The 17,250-nt window shown below is 48.9% G+C and overlaps 2 protein-coding genes and 1 long non-coding RNA gene across 9 annotated transcripts in view; 1 reads left to right on the top strand and 2 right to left on the bottom strand.

Annotated features, from left to right (window-relative positions):
- Positions 1-1,193: 1,193 nt before the first annotated feature.
- Positions 1,194-8,351, bottom strand: ADIG (adipogenin). Its single transcript, XM_005867312.2, has 3 exons — positions 8,148-8,351; positions 4,246-4,372; positions 1,194-2,740 (listed from the first exon to the last, which is right to left on the bottom strand). The coding sequence occupies exons 1-2, from the start codon at positions 8,272-8,274 to the stop codon at positions 4,260-4,262; spliced, it is 240 nt and encodes a 79-aa protein (XP_005867374.1). The 5' UTR covers positions 8,275-8,351; the 3' UTR covers positions 1,194-2,740; positions 4,246-4,259.
- A 2,419-nt stretch (positions 8,352-10,770) lies between these two features.
- Positions 10,771-17,250, bottom strand: part of RALGAPB (Ral GTPase activating protein, beta subunit (non-catalytic)) — an 82,140-nt gene continuing 75,660 nt past the window's right edge. For all 7 annotated transcript variants that reach the window (XM_014540604.1, XM_005867311.2, XM_005867310.2 and 4 more), the window contains 2 exons: positions 15,357-15,505; positions 10,771-14,890 (listed from right to left, as the gene is read on the bottom strand). In XM_014540604.1, coding sequence (XP_014396090.1) covers positions 14,697-14,890; positions 15,357-15,505 — 343 coding nt within the window. In that variant the 3' untranslated portion in view covers positions 10,771-14,696. The remainder of the gene's footprint in view (positions 14,891-15,356; positions 15,506-17,250) is intronic.
- Positions 15,524-17,250, top strand: part of LOC106726298 — a 29,450-nt gene continuing 27,723 nt past the window's right edge. Inside the window, exon 1 of the long non-coding RNA XR_001362347.1 lies at positions 15,524-16,096. This is a non-coding gene — a long non-coding RNA (uncharacterized LOC106726298). The remainder of the gene's footprint in view (positions 16,097-17,250) is intronic.

Here is a 17,250-nt window from a genome sequence, read left to right as displayed (position 1 = left end):
CAGAGGAAGACGGCGTGACACACAGGGAGACCCGTGAGGATGGCGCTGCCAGCAGCTGGGGGAGACAAGGAAGGTTCTCCCCTTCCCAGCACAGGGGGAGCCCCGCCTAACCTGCACCCTGATTCTGGACTTTCAGCTCCTAGACCTGGAGACTCGACATCCCCCCTCTCAGCTGCCCCATTTGTGGTACTTTTGTGAGTGATGGCCACAGGAAGCAAATACAGAGGAGACGGTCCCATGTTACTGATGGTGACACGAGGCCTGAGGGGATGGTGGTGCGAGGGTGAGGGGCTCAGGGCGGAAATGGAGCCCGTGTCTCTGCCGACCCCAGCAGTGTCCCCACCTCACCCTGGGACTGTCCTCTCAGATCCCCGAGCTCTTGGGGCTGGGGAGACACACACACTATTGTTCTGAGTTTCCTCGTATTTTTACAAACATCAACAGCACAACGGGAAGCTGCACGGTTCAGTCCAGGAAGAGCCCGGGGTATTGTGTGGATCCCGGGAAACGCGTCTCAGTTAAGAGTCCGGAAAATAGGCCACTTCCAGGCTCTGCGACTCGGGGCCAGTGACTTAACCGCCATGACCCTGAGTTTCCTCATCTGAAAATGTTACTGCGACCCACCCCAGAGGCTGTGATGAAGAGCAAGTAAGAGAACACATGGGAAGCACTCAGCACTGGGCAGGCACTCAGCGGGCTGCTAAGATGGGGACGATGCCTCTGGGGGTGGGGGGGGGGCTATCACTAGGTCACAGGTGTGTTTGTCAGACACACACGTCTCCTGCCTCACAGGACAAAATGCCAGGAAGGCGGCCCCAATCCACACCCAGGGTCTCAGCCCCCACTCAAAGCAGGAGGGCATCTCCTCACAGCCCTCACCACTTACCTGCCAGTGGCCCTGAGGAGCTGTGGCCCCTGCCTGCTGCTGGGTGATCCCAGGAGTGCGACCAGATGTCCTGCAGGACCAGCTGTGCCAGCTCCTCCTTGGGGTCTGAGCCCCCAAGGCTCCTCTGGCTCCTCCAAAGTGGCTGGAGGGTCAGGGGGTGGGGTGTGGGGTGACTCACCTGGCTTTTCTAGGTCAGCACGGAGGCTGAACAATGGCCAATGGGGGGAGGGGGAGGGCAGTGGCTGACAGGGAGCAGGGTGGTTGGAGAAAATGCCAGACAAGCCAGGAGGAAGCTTCAGCCACAGGGGAGGTTTGTTATCAAAAGTGTTTATTCAACACCAGGAAAGCTCCCAGCAAAACAGCGACAAAGCTCATCAGCCAGAACACAGCCAGAACAAAGCGTGTGTAGAGAGAGGGGTGTGTGTGTGTGAGTGTGTGTGTGTGAGAGTGTGTATGAGTGTGTGTGTGTGAGTGTGTGAGTGTGGTGAGTGTGGGTGTGTGTAAGGGTGTTATTTAGGGCAGCGATCGCCAACCTTTCAGACCTCAGGGACCACCAGTGGTCCGTGGACAACCGGTTGGCGACCACTGATTTAGGGGGTGTTCATGGGCCAGAGGCCAGGAGAAACAGGCACTTTTGTACACACTTTCGGTGCCACCTTTTGGTAAGACAACTTCGCAGTATCTGCAAACTGTAAAGGCACAGATATTATATTCAACAAGTCCTCCTTTCCGAATTTATCCTCCTTTCAGACAGCAGCACACTTGTGTGCAAAGATAGAAGTTCAAGGGCATTCACGGCAGCCTTGCTGGTGAGCACAGAAACCTCACCCAGCAAATGCGGTGGCTCAGATCCCAAAGGGCGGCTCCCCACCACACCAGGAACCTGGCTCTAGCCCAGAGCCGTAGGGAGCTTCAGAGGGCCCTACACAGGGAGACGATGGCGTGTCTGGATCTGTGCTTTGGATGGATTGTTCAGACTAACGGGCAGCAAGGGCAGAGCAGGGGAGACCCAACTCCGGGAGACCAGCCAATAATTCAGGCTCCCTTCTTTCTGCTTGCGGTGGCTGATGGAATGTGTGACGAGAGGGAAAGAGGGGACAAAGGTGAGACTCGGGAAGGCCTGTCCCCTCTACAGCCCACCCACTCTGCTGCCTCTGGGGGGCTGGTGGGGGTACAAGGACAGATTGGGATTTCTTCCAAGTGCCTCCCCATGACTGCCCCCAACAATCCAACCTGGTGAACCATCGGCCCAGTGTGCCAGGGCCAGCTCTGGAGCCGCAGGGCTCAGGTTCACATCCCAACTCCACCATTGCGATTCAACGTTGTTAAAATCAGCCTGAAGGCTAACTGAGGAGTGAGTCTGAAATGAGACAATGGAGGTTCAGAGCAAGATCCCCCCAGCCCTTTGAACAGACGGGAAGGAGGGTCCGGGTTCCCAAATGGGGTCAGGAGGCCCAGGTCGGGGCCAGGGAGGCCCAGGCCCCACAGCTTGTGAATGAATGGACTTGGTCAGGCCCAGAACACGCATCAGGGTCTCCTGAGCTCAGGCAGCCCCTGTTGCCTTTAATATGGACCCACACGCTCAGGCCCAGCCCTGCCCGAGGACCTCTTCTCAATTCATTTGGCTAACTTCCCCGTGTGACTGCTTATACCGTCTTCACAGCTGCGGGCTCTTCCCCGAGACCTGGGGGTCCTCCGGAGACTTTGGAGGGAACGAGGTGGGCGTCCCAGAAAAGTGCCTCAGTCGCTGAAGTCCTCTCCCCTCCTTGGCGAGTCTCTCCCATCCACTTTGGCCATTGCCACTGCCCAGCGGACTCCAGGAAAACCAAGCTGGGAGCAACTGGCAGGTTGGGTCTAGGGATGACAATGGAATGAGAGTGAGAGAGGGACAGATATTGGGGCGGGGGGGGGGGGGGAAGTGCTCTGTGTAAATGGACAGGGTCCCCAAGCAGAGTTTGACTATCTCCTTTTCTTACCCCACTAACTGTATGCAAGCAAGACAGGCTACATAATTTGTGGGGCTCATGAATAATGAGCACATGGGCTCCTTGTTACAAATTATTAAAAATTTCAAGACAGTAACAGCCTAGTATTATACCAAGATGAGCTCTGCTGAACATGGGACCTCATGTGCCCACACAAGTCACGCCCTGTGAAGTTGGCCCCATGCACAGGACTGTGGGGAAAGGGGCCTCAACTATCAAGGTCGTGACCTGGGAAGGCTAAGAATCACTGTAACTGAGGGCACGTCAGGGCCCGTGCTTCTCAGCCCCACCTCCTTCCTCCACTCGGACTGGCAGGGGCTCCAAGTTGTGACCCATGGGGCAGAGCAGGGGGTAGTGACATGTTGCAGGGGCAGACTTCGGAGGAGGGCAGGCCCTGATGGCCAGGGGAAGAGAGAGATGATGAAAGAGATGGAGGATGGGGCGGGACTGCATGTGGGGTGGGAGGCAAAGAGAGCCATGAGGCTGACCCCCAACATGGGGCTCGTGCAGCCAGACCAGCAATGGGAGTGCTGTTCATGGCGATGGAGAGAAGTTAGCAGGTCACGTGTTGTGTTTTGCTTTGTTGGGTTTAGCAAAGGGAATAAACCATCCCATCCTCAGAAGGAAGACTAGGCGAGATACACACATTTGGGGGTCCCTGGCGGGGAGATGGCATTTAGCCCCATTGGATTGGATGAGGCCGCCTGGGTGTGCACAGCTGCGGGGCTCCTTCACGCTGGGCACGTTACCTGCGGCACTGCCGCTCTGCATCCTCGACTGTAAAATGGACACCAGGATACCATCCTCCTTGTGGGCTTTCATAAATGCACTTGTGAGAGGGAAATGCTCAGCACAGGCCTGGTACCCAAGGAGTGTCAGCTGGCATTATTATCAGTATTATTTTATCCCTCCTACAAACATCCATTGAGCCCCCACTGTGGCAAAAGATAAGGGAAAGCAGAGCAGGGGGGCCGTGAAGGTGGGAGAGATGTCCGTAATAAGGAGGGAAGTCGGGGGGACCCTGCTGAGAGAGAGAATTTGAGCAAAACCTCAGAAGTGAGGGAGTGCACCACATGGATGTCTAGGGGAGAAGAGTTCCAGGCGGAGGCAACAGCCAGGGCAAAGCCCCCAGGGAGAGTTGCAGGAGGTGAGGCCAAGAAGCAAAGGGTGGGGGACCTTTGTAAGGTGGCTCCCACATGGCAAGAACAGGTCTCCCACACAATGAGGCAGAAGGTTCTCCGACGCGGCAGAGATGGCAAGCTTTGCAATGGCGGAGGGAGTCAGCTGTCCATCTGGCAGCTGCCCGAGGCTGTGGACAGTCTCTGAGGCCGCCCTCCCCCTTCTCTCCCCACCATCTCCCAAAAAGGGCCTCACCTGGCAGAACAGGCTCACTGGCCGGGCCTCTCCTCCTCTTGGCTCTGGAGTGTACTGTCCCACTCGGCTGGGCCTTTGCTCCATGGCTCCCAGTCAAAGCACAAATCCGACTCATTTTCCTCTGAATCTGTGGAGGAGTAAGACAAAGCTTCTTGGATGGTCACATCCTGTCTCCTATCCCTGATCCACAAGGAGCCCCCTGCCAGGCCTGGGCATCCCTGCAGCCTTGTCTGAGGCCAGGGGGCCAGCCCTGAGACCCCGGGAAGACTTCAGGGCCTGGAATGGTGACCAGGGATCAAAAAGGTTGCTCTGTAACTCACCAAGAGGCCCTGTCCACTACTAAACAGGGAAGGACCCTAAGATGAGCAAATGGCCTACCTGCATTGGGTGCGGTCCAGAAGCAGGCACGGAGGAGACATGAACCCAACCATCCATTTGTCCACCAGTCCATTCATTCACAAATATCTGAGTATATAGGTACAATGATTTCCATTGCAGCCGTTTTGTGGTAAAATACACACACACAACAAAGCACCCTAGAAACCATGTGTGTGCACGTCCACCGTGAGAGTTCCAGTTGGTCAAAGTGTGGCACAGTCACACCTAATGGAGGCCCACCTGTCCATCCGGTGGCAGGTCATGAAGTTATTACAGTAACTGCATTGGGTCTGTACCTTTCTGCTTGCAGGATGTCTATGTGTTTCAAGCAAACTTCAGAGGAATCTATGTGTAGAATTCCCTCCCCCCCCTTTTTTAATAGGAAAACAAAGAATACTCCCTCCTCCATTTATTTTAAACCTGCAGGTGTCATTAAATAGGTGCATGAGCTTGCTCACATGGCTTACCTTGGGAGGCAAGGGGAGAAAGGCGAGAGAGCCGAGGAGGTTGTTATTTTTCTTACTACATATACTCTTACTTCACCAGCTGCAAAGAAGTAAAGAAGGCTGAAAAAGGCCCTCAGATTGCAGACCAAGAGCCGACGTTAGAAAAGACTGAGCCTCATTGTCCTCATCTGTAAAATGGGCACAACAATAGCCTCTTCTATAATGAGGGTTAACTGAAGTGAGGTTTGTAAAACGGGCATTCAATAGTGTTGGCAGTTATCAGTTAAAAATCAGCGCCATAGCTTGAAGTGGCTGATCTTCACTAGATATGGCGATTATTTTCTGAACGCGTACTATGTGCTACGTGTTTTACATACCTCTTCTCATTTAACCCTCTTAATGACTCCCTGAGGCAATTACCGATGTTCTTCATATTCTACAATGGGGAAGGCTCACAGCCAGGAAGTGGTCCTGCTGGACTCAAATGTGCCTCCTGTACTAGGTGCCACGTGTTCCATTGGGTGCACCTGTTTGAGGTCGGGGACCTCAAAGGCAGCTTCGAAATTAACAACTCACTCCAAGGACCAGCTTGAGGAGCGGTCAGGACCCTCAACAGGCATAGCCTATAGTGCCCATTTCTGTTTTAGCCCTAAGTCCATTTACTTGGAGGTCTCCCCTCTTCTTTCTGCAAATTTCAGGGTCTTCCCCTTGAAGGACACGCCTGGCTTGGTCCTCTCTCGCTATATAACAGCAGGGGGTTAATGCTGTCCCCATGGCCAGCTTCCCAGGGCTCACCAGAAAGCTTCCTTCTCTCCGCCCACTTGCTTCCCCCTCGACTGGGGAAATTGCATACTCCTTGGCCACATTGGCCACGAGGTATGTTGCTCAACCCTTGCCTCCTGTGCCCTGAAACTGCCCCGTGGAGCCTGGCCAGGCAGGGGTGGAGGGGAATCAGAGCTACTCTTGTATGCTTTCCACTGGATTCCAGACCGAAATGACTCCAATAAAGAGATCCACAACAGATATTAAACCACAGAGGAGGGTCTTGCAAACCCCAGCCCCCACCAAAGCCCGGCAGGCCCAGACCCTGGATTTGGACCAGTTCCCAGCACAAGGACAGAACAGACGCAGTAATACTGAGAGTTCCAGGAAGACAGAGACGGTGAAGAAGGGCCACTCACTCACTTTAAGGACAGTTTCTGTTCATTCCAGAAATAACAAAAGAACCCTGGCCGGCGTGGCTCAGTGATTAGAGCGTTGGCTTGTGCACTGAAGGGCTGCAGGTTCGATTCCCAGTCAAGGGCATGTACCTGGGTTGCAGGTTCAATCCTGGTTGGGGCACGTTTGGGAGGCAACCAATTGATGTCTCTCTCTTTCACATCGATGTTTCTCTCTCTCTCTCCCTCTCCCTCCTCCCTTCCACTCTAAGACTCAATGAAAAAAATATCCTCAGGTGAGGATTAACCAAAAAAATTAACAAAAAGAATTTATTTATTGGTTGTTCCAGGTGAGATGTCAGCAGGTAAACTGCCTCTCAGGAGAAAGGGGAGAAGGGGTGGGGCAGGGCAGGTGCAGGTAGCTTTCAAGCAGGGCCTCCAAGGAGAATGAATTGGAGGAAATCAGAGCGTTAGACCTCAGGGAAGATGTACCTTCCCCTTCCAGAGATGCCACTCAAAGCCACTGCTATTCTTCCTCCTACCCTGACAAAACCAATATGGACTAGATCATTTCTCAGCCTGCAAGCACCTACTATGTGTACCTGTGCTGTGTGCCCGCCCTTGCTGTGCATCTCTCCAAAAGGGCAGGGACCATTATTATCTCCATTTTGTAGATGAGAAAACCAAGACTTGGGGAGGGCTTGTCCAGGGCTACACAGCTGGTAGGTGCCAGAGTTTTAACTACTCCCTCGGTGTGTGACCTCGGGCAGGTGGCTTCTCTCTCAAGCCTCAGTTTCCTCAGTCGTACAGTAAGGACTACTTCACAGGGTTATTCTGGGGTTAAATGAAACATTACGCATCAGGTACTGAGCACAAGTCCTAGTGCACAGGTTCAGAAAAGCCCAGCTGTCATTATGAACTGTTGAGGGGCAAAGCTGGAATCTGGGCCCACATCCCCTAGACTCCAGACCGACGGCTGTTATATCCACTACACAGACACATGTGCTGACTCCACCAGCCACTGCCTGATGCCCGAGGGCCACGGTGTATCCTGGGAATGAGGAGATCATACTCTAAAAGCTCTCACCAGGAGCTCCCAATATTTACACCATGACCCCCACATTTGAAATCATGGGGTAGTTTAGGGGGTGAACTCCTCACCCCGTCTCAATGCCATCTGACCAGAGGTGACAGCACACTCAGTGCCCTCCCTGCTTGCCCAGTTGGCCAAAGTTCATGGGGCTGAGGAGCAGGAGGTGGGAGGTCAAGCTGTCCCGAGGAAGAGCCCAGGGAGACAGGACGGGCAGGGTGTCATTCCTGCCACGTGGCCAAACTGCATCCCTGCCCACCCCCAGCTTCCAGGGGCCAGCTCCACCCCAGCATGCTGCGCTCAGGACCCTATGTTCCAGAGAAACTGGGGTCCTCCCTGATGTATGGTCCAGGGGAAAGGGTGAGTGGTCACTGGCCCCTGATAAATGCCTAAGGCTGCCACCTCCCACTGTGCAGTGTTTACTGCACAAGAGCACTGAGCTGAAGGGTGAGAGGGACTGAAATCCAGCCTAGCTCTGCTCTCAGAGCCTGTGCCCTGGCTGCACTCACAGGAAGGGACACCTTCTACTAATTCATCTGCCCAGAGGGGTCACCACTTTCTGAGGGCCGTGGCTAGCACCAAAGACCTTACATGCCAGCCGTGGCCCTGAGGGGACACAGACACACACACATACTGCTTCCCGGCCGAACTCAGGGATTTACCCTTGGACTCTAAGAAACGAAACCACCAAATTAGTCATTTTCTCTTTCAGGTGACCACTTGTCGGCTCTGAGCCAGCAGTGAAAATGCCCCCAAAGAAGCTCCTCTCTCCGCAGTGGTTTCCAGACCCCTGCCCAGCTCCAGGATTAGGGCCCAGCCTGGGTGGCTCACCTTGGCTAAGTAAGAAGCGAAACCAGACGATCAATAAGAACAACAGCAAGGCCACGGGCAGGCCGAGCCAGAACACCAGGAAAGAGAACGTGAGGTCGTTCACCAGCGGCACCAGAGGGTACTTCATGGTGCATGTGAGGCCAAGCCGGGCCAGCCTGAGCTGGGCTGGCAGGGCTGCCCTGGGGATCTGGTAGGCTGGGCCATGCTCTGCTCTCAAACCAATTGTGACTGAGCTGGTGACGTAACAAGGAAGTTACAGTGTCCTTCAGGGAAGGGAGAGCTATTTGGATGAATGGTCAGGAGCCGGGGCAGTGAGAGTAAGCCCGGGCAGGCCTGGGTTTGAATCCCTGCTAAGTTGCTGTTGGGTTCATGTGCCACCTCCGGGATCCTCTTGTAGGATGGGAATAATTCTTTCCTCACCAAGCTGCTAAAAGTTAGAAAAGCAAATGCTGGGATAAGCACTGCCCACAGGTGGGTGTTCATATATTTGAGGTCACAGAATCCTCTAGGAGCCAGCTAGGTCCCTGGTCCCAAAATTCAGGCTCCATGTGCCCACACTTACACTTTGTGGGAGTGGTGGGGACTGCAAACCGGATGGAGCGTAGAGCCTATAAAGCAGACAGCTGTCCCAGGAACTGATGTGTGGGAAGTGCAGGTCCAGTACAGCCAGCTCTTCTGACTTCCAAGACAGCCAAAGCATCGGAGTTTTTATGTGAAATCTGCCAATTTAAAAATACTGAATCAAACATTAAAATACTGTTGGCTAAACAAAACAAGTCTGGTGGGCCAGATTGGGTCACTAGGCTGACACTTGAAAACTTTCTAACAAATAGTAGGCCCTCCTATTTAATCAGGAAGCTTTGGCACCTCTCCTTATTAGGGAGTTCAGTGAGGAGCTTCTAAGGCTTTAACCTTGTTCCTTCATCTCCCAAGTGGGCAGAATACTCTCAAATGCCATTCTTACCTCCTCCCACCCCCCTCATTCACTCATTCATTCATGAAGTGAACCTCCACGTGCCAGGCCCTGGGGCAGGAGGCTCCGGAACTCGCAGAGCCTGATAGTCCCTGAGCTGGAGCCTGGTGGGTGCAGGAGGTCAACACAAGTGGCTGCTGTGTGGGAGGGAGGCAGCAGCACGGTGTTCTCTAAGAGGGTCCTTGGACCACCTGCCTGTCACTGCCAGCAGGTGGGTGGGGGGTGCAGGATACTTGGGAAACACGCTGATTCCCATGTTCACCCTGTTCTACTAAGTCAGAACCTCCAGGGGCTGAGGCTCGGGACTCAACACATTAATGGGCAACCATTCTGTTGCAGACTTGATTTCGAGACCACAGCATTTCACGGAGCACAGGTTGGAAAGCTGGGCAGACCCAGTTCCAGGCTGGGGGAGCAGCTGCACAAAGTGGGTGGGAGACCTAGAAGGAGACATGGGTTGAAAGGACCCCCTTCTAGGAAGCCACCAGCCTGGGGAGAAGGGCAAGAGGGCCAGCCACAATACAAACAAGGGAGGGGAGCCCGGCCAGAGTGGCTCGGTTGGTGGAGCATTGTCCTGTGCACCAAAAGGTTGCCAGTTCGATTCCCTGTCAGGGCACATACCTGGACTGTCGGTTCCATCCTTGGTTAGGGCATGTACCACTCATCGACGTTTCTCTCTCACATCGATGTTTCTCTCTCTCTCTCTCTCCCCCCCTTCCTCTAAACATGTCCTCAGGTGAGGATTACTTAAATAGATAGCTAGATAGCTAGAGAGGAGGGAAGAGAGGGGAGAGCTGGGGCTTGGAGGGCCAGTGTGTTTAAAGGGAGTCTTAGCCCAGATGTGGGACAACTAGAGTCCTCAGAGGAAGTCTGGGCAGATGGTATTAGAATGCGTGTCCAAGAAGCAGTGCCTTGATGGGCTGTGCCACTCAAGACCCAGAGTTCAAGACCAGAAACTAGGTGGGCTGGGTTGGGAGTGATTTCTTGGCACCGGGTCCTGAAGGGCCTGGGGTCAGAGAGAGCAGGACAGCCAGGTGAAAAGGGCTCACACACACATTTTCTTGTCAGATCCCAAAACAGGGCCACTGTGCCGCCAGCCCAGAGAGAAGCCTCCCAGGCCCCCAGGGCTGGCTGGAGGTCCTGGGGTGGGCAGGTGTGGACACAACTGCAGGGAGGTGGCTCCCTGGCACAGTCCAGGGGCCGCACACTAACTTCACATGGAATCAGTGATAGGCTGGAAAGGGCGGCTCTAGGCAAAGGCACCCATCTCCACCTCGGGCAGCATGACCACCCATGTGTCATCTAGGCATTAAGATGCTAATCTGGCCCCATGGAACCCTCTGCAGCCAAACCTCCCCCACTTTCCTGACTGGCCAGCTTGGCAGAGCTCAGTCCTCTGTGGGCAGAGAGCACAGTGGGTTCCGTGTGTCTCGGGACTGCTGCTCCTGGGATGTGGCCTCTGCTGGCAGGGACTTCATTATACAAGATCCTTCCAGCGCAGAAGCCAAATACTTTGACCAAGTCTGAATACTTGATGAGACTCCCCCAAACCAGGAGGAAACCGCACAGATCTAATATTGGAAAGAGTAAGTTAGAACACCCACACAGGAGTCAAACCCCGGCCTAGGACCAAAAGCACACACGACGTTAGTAGATAAGAATCTCCTTAAAATTTAATTGACTAAATGTATTACATTCAATATTCCATGGGTTTCTTCTGGACAAAGGATCGGCATAAATACAAACAAGCCTCTGGGCCTTCTTCCCTAACCAACGAAGAGAAAACACAGGAGGCGAGGGACACGGCGCCTTCATATTTACATTTCGCCTTTACTTTACAGTTCAGAGCCAGAAATATTTACAGAAAATACAATAAGAAAAAGGTCATGTCTTGGCAACATATTGAAATTCATACAAATTGTATATATGGTTTCAAGCAAATAATGATACTGCTTATCTTTTAGCCACAACTGCCAAGCCCTTCGGAGGAGAAAGATGTTCTTGGTCACTGCAAGAGACAAGGACTTGGGAAACTTGGTTTGCTTCAACAAATATTTATTGGGCGCCTACTATATGCAAGGCACTGTGGAATCCCAAATTATACCTCTTCCCTCACCATTATAAAAAAAGAAAAGCATCTGGAGAACATGAGTTGATACTCTTGAGAAAAACACTATACAGTAAGTACATGGCTTCTTTAGCTACCAAGAAAAGAACCCCCGTTTGCTTCCACATTGAGCGGGTGGACTACCTCCAATCTCTCTGTCTCAGGAAAAGAGGCTGTCATGGAAATCCTTAAAACAGACCATCTAATGCAACTTATCATTTCATGTAAACATATGAACCATTTTTTAAGGAAGATATAACCTGAATGGGTTTTTAAATGCTGAATGGAGAACTACTGCCAGCAGGAGTGTCAAATTATCTCTATTACACCTTTTACCATCTACTTTTTACAAACCAAGCCTTTGAGCAATGCTGACTCCCACTTTGGGTAAAGTTCACCTGCCAGTAAAAATAAATACTCTTGAAGACTCTGCCTTTTTAAATAGCAGTCTGCAGAACCTGACAGAGTTCCTCCGTGCACGTAGAAGTAACCGTTTGTGAAGACCTCGCGACATTACTGGCCAAAGCTATAGGTTTTCGTATTTATGAGGCCAGAGGAGAATGGGTTGCCCTGAAGTAGAGGACCTGGAAATGGTGAGCAGCATGGATGCGTGTGTGTGTGTGCACGCACGTGTGTGTGTGTGCGTGTGTGAGTGTATGTGTGTGTTTGAGTGTGTGTCTGAGTAGTGTCAACCCACAACGTAACTATTCCTGTCAAACAGCCAATGGGCAGGAGAAGGGGGCACTTAGGGGGAAGCACTGAACAAAAGGGAAAGTTGGCTGAACAAGGAAAGGGTTAAAAAGGCAAAAGCCCTGTTACTGTCCTCAGTGCTTCCAGAGAGAGGGAGAGGAAAGCCTCCATCACCAAGCGCAAGCTAGAAGGATGAGGGACTACCTGACTCTGTCCCTTGGGTAATGCTTTTCTTGTCATGAATGCCACGCTCATCCACCTCCCGGTGCACCTGTCACATACAGCAACTAAACTGCCTAGGCCACAGGCCCAAGCGGTCCCGGCTTCCCTCCAAAGGTTATGAGTGCACACTAGCAAGCTTATAAAGTGGACTTCTAAAAACCGTTACTAGGGACTAAATATGCTCCTCTGCCATTATTCTACTCAAAGTGACTTTAACAAAGGCAGGTAGGTGACCTTAGTGACCATGAACTCAAACCCGTAATTCTAGTGAAAGGTGCAAGGCTCTTATCACACCTCCTTTTAAAGCAGATGTTATTTTGAACAGAAGGAACCAGCACCTGACGAGGTCACGTACCTCGTACTGTTTGTGCCTTACATACTGGACTTCATAGTCCTGAATCCATCCCTCCTTCCCTGGGAGACCACTAGATCTTTCAGGTCACAAATTCCATTCAACACAGATGTTCACTTATCAAAGCCATTCGAATTACAAGGAGTTGCCAGAAATTATAGCAAACTACAGGATCAGGAAGCCTACCTGCAACATGCACACCACAGTACATTTTGCTGACAGTAGTAAAACTAAGCCAAAGGTAAAAGGTTTATCTGAAAAATCTCACTGAGGCAGTACACCTACATCAGCTATTTTTAACCTCTGGAATGTTATAAGTTGCACATTAATTTATAGTCTTCTTTGTTCACAACCACTAGAACAAGGGCCCATTTTCCCCTTGAACGGTCAATCTGGAACTTCCATGAAAACTGTTAAACCTCGCCTTATATCTGCTGAGCTACTAAAACATTTTTAGAGTAGAACTTCCTAAACTTTATCATACATACCCCTCCTCCATGCTGCCACCTGGAAACATCAATTTATTGCCCAGATTACAAAGAAAATCAATTACTGAATAACATCATACCCTGAATGGAAAATGGAGTCATAGGTTTTACCTGAGCTTAAAACAAACATGAAGAAAAAAGTATAGCAAACTTAAAACCAGGAGCCGCTATGCCCACATTTCTTGCTCATACATGACAAAATACGTACTTCTGAAACAGAAGTATCTGCACAGGGAATTAGGCCCTACACACTATCCTCTGCCCCCTAATTACCAAAACATCAAACCAAACAGACCAATGCATCCCTAACCTACAGAATCTATTGATAACAGACTTCAGGTGAGAAATCACCCCTAATACAACTGTGATCACTCCTTTTTGGACTTTAAATGTCACTTATTTTCTTAACATAAAATGATCTTAATAAAGAGGAAAGTGCATAAGAATAAGAGAAATAAGCAGTGTCTACTCTAGAGCTGTAACAGGAATCCTTGTAACGATGTTCTGGGTCTGGCCACCTCAAAACATTTATCCCTGGCAGAAAAGTAGCAGCGAGGTAACAAGTATTTCCAAAACCCGGGCTGGGATTTGTTGTGCCTTCAGCTGGCAAAGTCCAGAAAATATGACAACAATAGCCATTTTTCACAGCAGCCACCCAAGGAGGTGGTCACTAATGTTTGTCAACAGTGATGAAATCCAGTAGCTCTCTGGGAGAGATCTGAATTAGTAGCGGTGAGAGGCTATTTCCTGAACCCCAAATTAGAATCCTTCATAAACTACTGCAGTCTCCTGCTTGGTCCTGAAATAAGAGACAATGAATGAAACCAAATAATTTTCAACCCTTGTTGTGAATTTATATTTCTTACTATTTAACCAAGAAATTACCAAGGAATTACAAACGTTTACCCTGTCATTGTGTCACCAAGCTAGACAATACTGGAGAGAGTGGAGGCATCACTGCTGTCTTACAACTTCTAACCCCACAAACTCCTTCTGTCCCCCTATTAAAGGACAGGGCCATGCCTCCATATTAGATCTGCTCCTGGGCTGCCCAGAAACGAGGCTTTCAGACAGGTCTGTGCAGTAATGAGCATAACAACTTTTTGAAATGTGGAGAGAAAATATGAAAGATTTTAATGCCAGACTTCATATCTGAGCCAAAAACAAGTCCTTTTCTGTCAGCTGGACAGCTGGATGACAGACAGATGACAAATGGATCTAATGAGTGAGCAGAAAGTTGAGATTTCTTTCCTTTTCCTCCATGCTATCAACTTGAGTCTTCAAAGGTCCTGAAGAGTCTGAGACAGATTTTAATTTTGAACACAACCTCCTAAAAAGTGAGGTATAAAATTATCTTCAACTTCTAATTTGCAAATTTGATACTACCAATGCAAGTGTTTAACTGAGATGCATAAAAGCCTTTCTCCTCAAAAGGCTCAGATTTAACTAAAATTGTCACTTTTAAAAGAAAGTTTATGGCTAAAATGTATATCATCATTACCAGAAGGAATATGATTGTGTCTGGAGCCCATTTCACTAGAAAGCTGGAAGTCTTCTATCAGAAGGGTTTAAATGTGTTTCTTCTATTCTGGTGATTAAACAGTAAGCTCTTGGGGAGTGATTTGTTTTTATCTTTACAGTGATCACCTATCAAATTGTTTTACTTTGATATTATAGCCCCAAACTGGAGTTGAAGAATCCTAGACAGTTCAAGAGTCTAAGAACTACAGTTCTTGAGTCCAACCTCCTGGAAAAGTGAAGTATAAAACTCTGGCTCCAACTGCTTGTTCCGGTACTTGTTGACAATGTCAGTGATTTTCTGTTTCCGGCGGACATGTGGTGGACTGTAGGAGTCACTCTCCAGCCTCTTTCTTCTACAAATATTAATTACAGTCTGCCTCACCAGGAAACCTTGAAAACAGAAGGTTTTAAAACAATGTGAATCATCAGTCAGCTAGGTGAACTCTCAGTACTGAAGTGAACTATTCTCCACAAACTCAAACTATCAGCCCATTTGCAAAGCTCTTCCCATCCCCAGAGAGACGGACAGAGCTTGATGAAGATAAAACTATCAGAAGAAACATACAAGGACAAGGAAAAACAGAATAAAAATCTGGTCTGATGACCCAGTTCCTGCCCTGGATTACAAATAGCTATCTTCACTTTCTAATACTGGAATTTTGTGAATTATAGTTCTACTCATACTTACTAGTTAAGCCACTTCAAAGCTTGCTTCCTTTTGAACAAGACCACAGCATTTTTCTACATGTGGGCCCTATTTAGTAACATATTTCCTTATTTCTACTTCATTTTGGTTCATAAAAATATATTTTAAAAAAAGACACGACAACCCTTCAACCACATGTGAAGACCTTACCGAGTGCTCGCCTGCTGACGATCATCCCATCCACAAGAGGGATGACCATGTTAAATTTTCCAGTGGCTCCTTGAATTTTTATCCGGAATAATCCAGTGTTTAAAGGGTGAATGAAGATGACAGGAACTTCCTTCTCAAGAGTGGTAGATCTTAAAAAAGGAAAACACTTTTTACCCCAAATAGTAATGTGTAATATAAGACTACCCAGTGACTTGTTTTCAGGCAGAGTTTGATAAGAGCCAAGGGGTCAGTCTGCTGAGGCCTCTTCCTGGAGGCCCCTGATGAAACACCCCAACACCTGACCCTAAATACCCATCACTGGGGCTGGGTGTTTTGAACTGACAAAAAAGGCACTAAAAATGTGCTTAGAAAACCACTGGGGACACGGAGCAGAAGAAAAGGCCAGAGAAATCTATTGGGGGAGCTATGAATCTAGCAACCAGCTATGGGGACTTGCACTCAGTTCCTCCTCCTTGTAAGGAACAAAAGTGAGCTGAGACAAGTGCAGGGAACTCCACTACAGTCAACACTGGCACCTCAGAGCAAAAATGGGACTCATGGTATCCCCTGATAAAATTTTTTTTCAGGGGATGGGGGAGGAGGTTAGGAGGGACTCCTGGGCAAAGGTGATAAATGGCGACATCTTGGCAGAGCCAAAGCCATTAAAGCATCCGAACAAGTAACAGGTGCTAAGAAAGCAATCATACCTTTGGGAGACCGAGTGACACATCACGAGTCAGGTATATGCCAGTGCATCTACAGATGCCTGTGAGATTCTGTGATGTTACATGTCAGGGTTGGTGTTTTGTTTGTTTGCTTCTAATTGTTTTGCAACACAATGAGCTTTCCTTCTATATAGGTAAAGTGATGTTGGCCAAAGCAACAGTGAGTCAACTTTTCAAGACATTAACTAAAAATCAATCCTATACTAATTCTAGCCTCAAGACAAATCCTAAACTTTGCTAATGCACTAAATACAAATTGTCTAATCATTTTAGAACTTTTGACATAAAAATATTAAAACACTAACAAAAATGAGTGTAAGACAAATGTTTCCTTTCAAAGAAGTTCTAGAAAAATCCATCTCATGAAAACTACTTTAGTCTCTTCAGGAAAAATAAAAACAGGACTGTTCTGACGTAAAAGAGACTGAAGGAATTAATACTAGATGCAAGGTCTGGGAATAGATTCTGGTTTGAACAAATGAGCTATAAAGGATGTTTTAGGGAAAATAGAGAAATTTTAATGTAAACTGGTCACTAGATGAAATTAAGCAATTTTCATTAACTTTATTATCATGATAATGTTATCTTTATCTACTTAAAAAGTGTTCTAAATTTTTAGAGATGTATGCTCAAATACTTAGAACATTAGAATATCTATTCAAAGTAATGTCCATCGCTAGCTACACATTTCCCCCATCTTTCAGGTAATTTGTGGGTACCGTCCCAATAGAACTTTTCTTGTTTTGAGGCAAACCATTCAGAGACCCAATTTTCCACTTCTTCTTATGTTTTGAAGTGCTGCTCAGAAAGTGCATTTGCCATTGATCGGAACAAATGGTAATCTGAAAGAGCAAGGTCTGGTAAATACTCGGGTGGGTTAATACTTCCCAGGCAAGATCTTTTAATGCAGTGGTTCTCAACCTTCCTAGTGCCACGACCCTTTAATACAGTTCCTCATGTTGTGGTGACCCCCAACCATAAAATTATTTTCGTTGCTACTTCATAACTGTAATTTTGTTACTGTTATGAATCGTAATGTAAATATCTGATATGCAGGATGTATTTTCATTGTTACAAATTGAACATAATTAAAGCATAGTGATTAATCACAAAAACAATATGTAATTATATATGTGTTTTCCGATGGTCTTAGGCGACCCCTGTGAAAG

This window comes from Myotis brandtii, unplaced genomic scaffold (assembly GCF_000412655.1).
Source record: "Myotis brandtii unplaced genomic scaffold, ASM41265v1 scaffold248, whole genome shotgun sequence".
Taxonomy (NCBI): Eukaryota; Metazoa; Chordata; class Mammalia; order Chiroptera; family Vespertilionidae; genus Myotis; species Myotis brandtii.
This window is presented reverse-complemented; position numbering and strand designations above follow the sequence as displayed.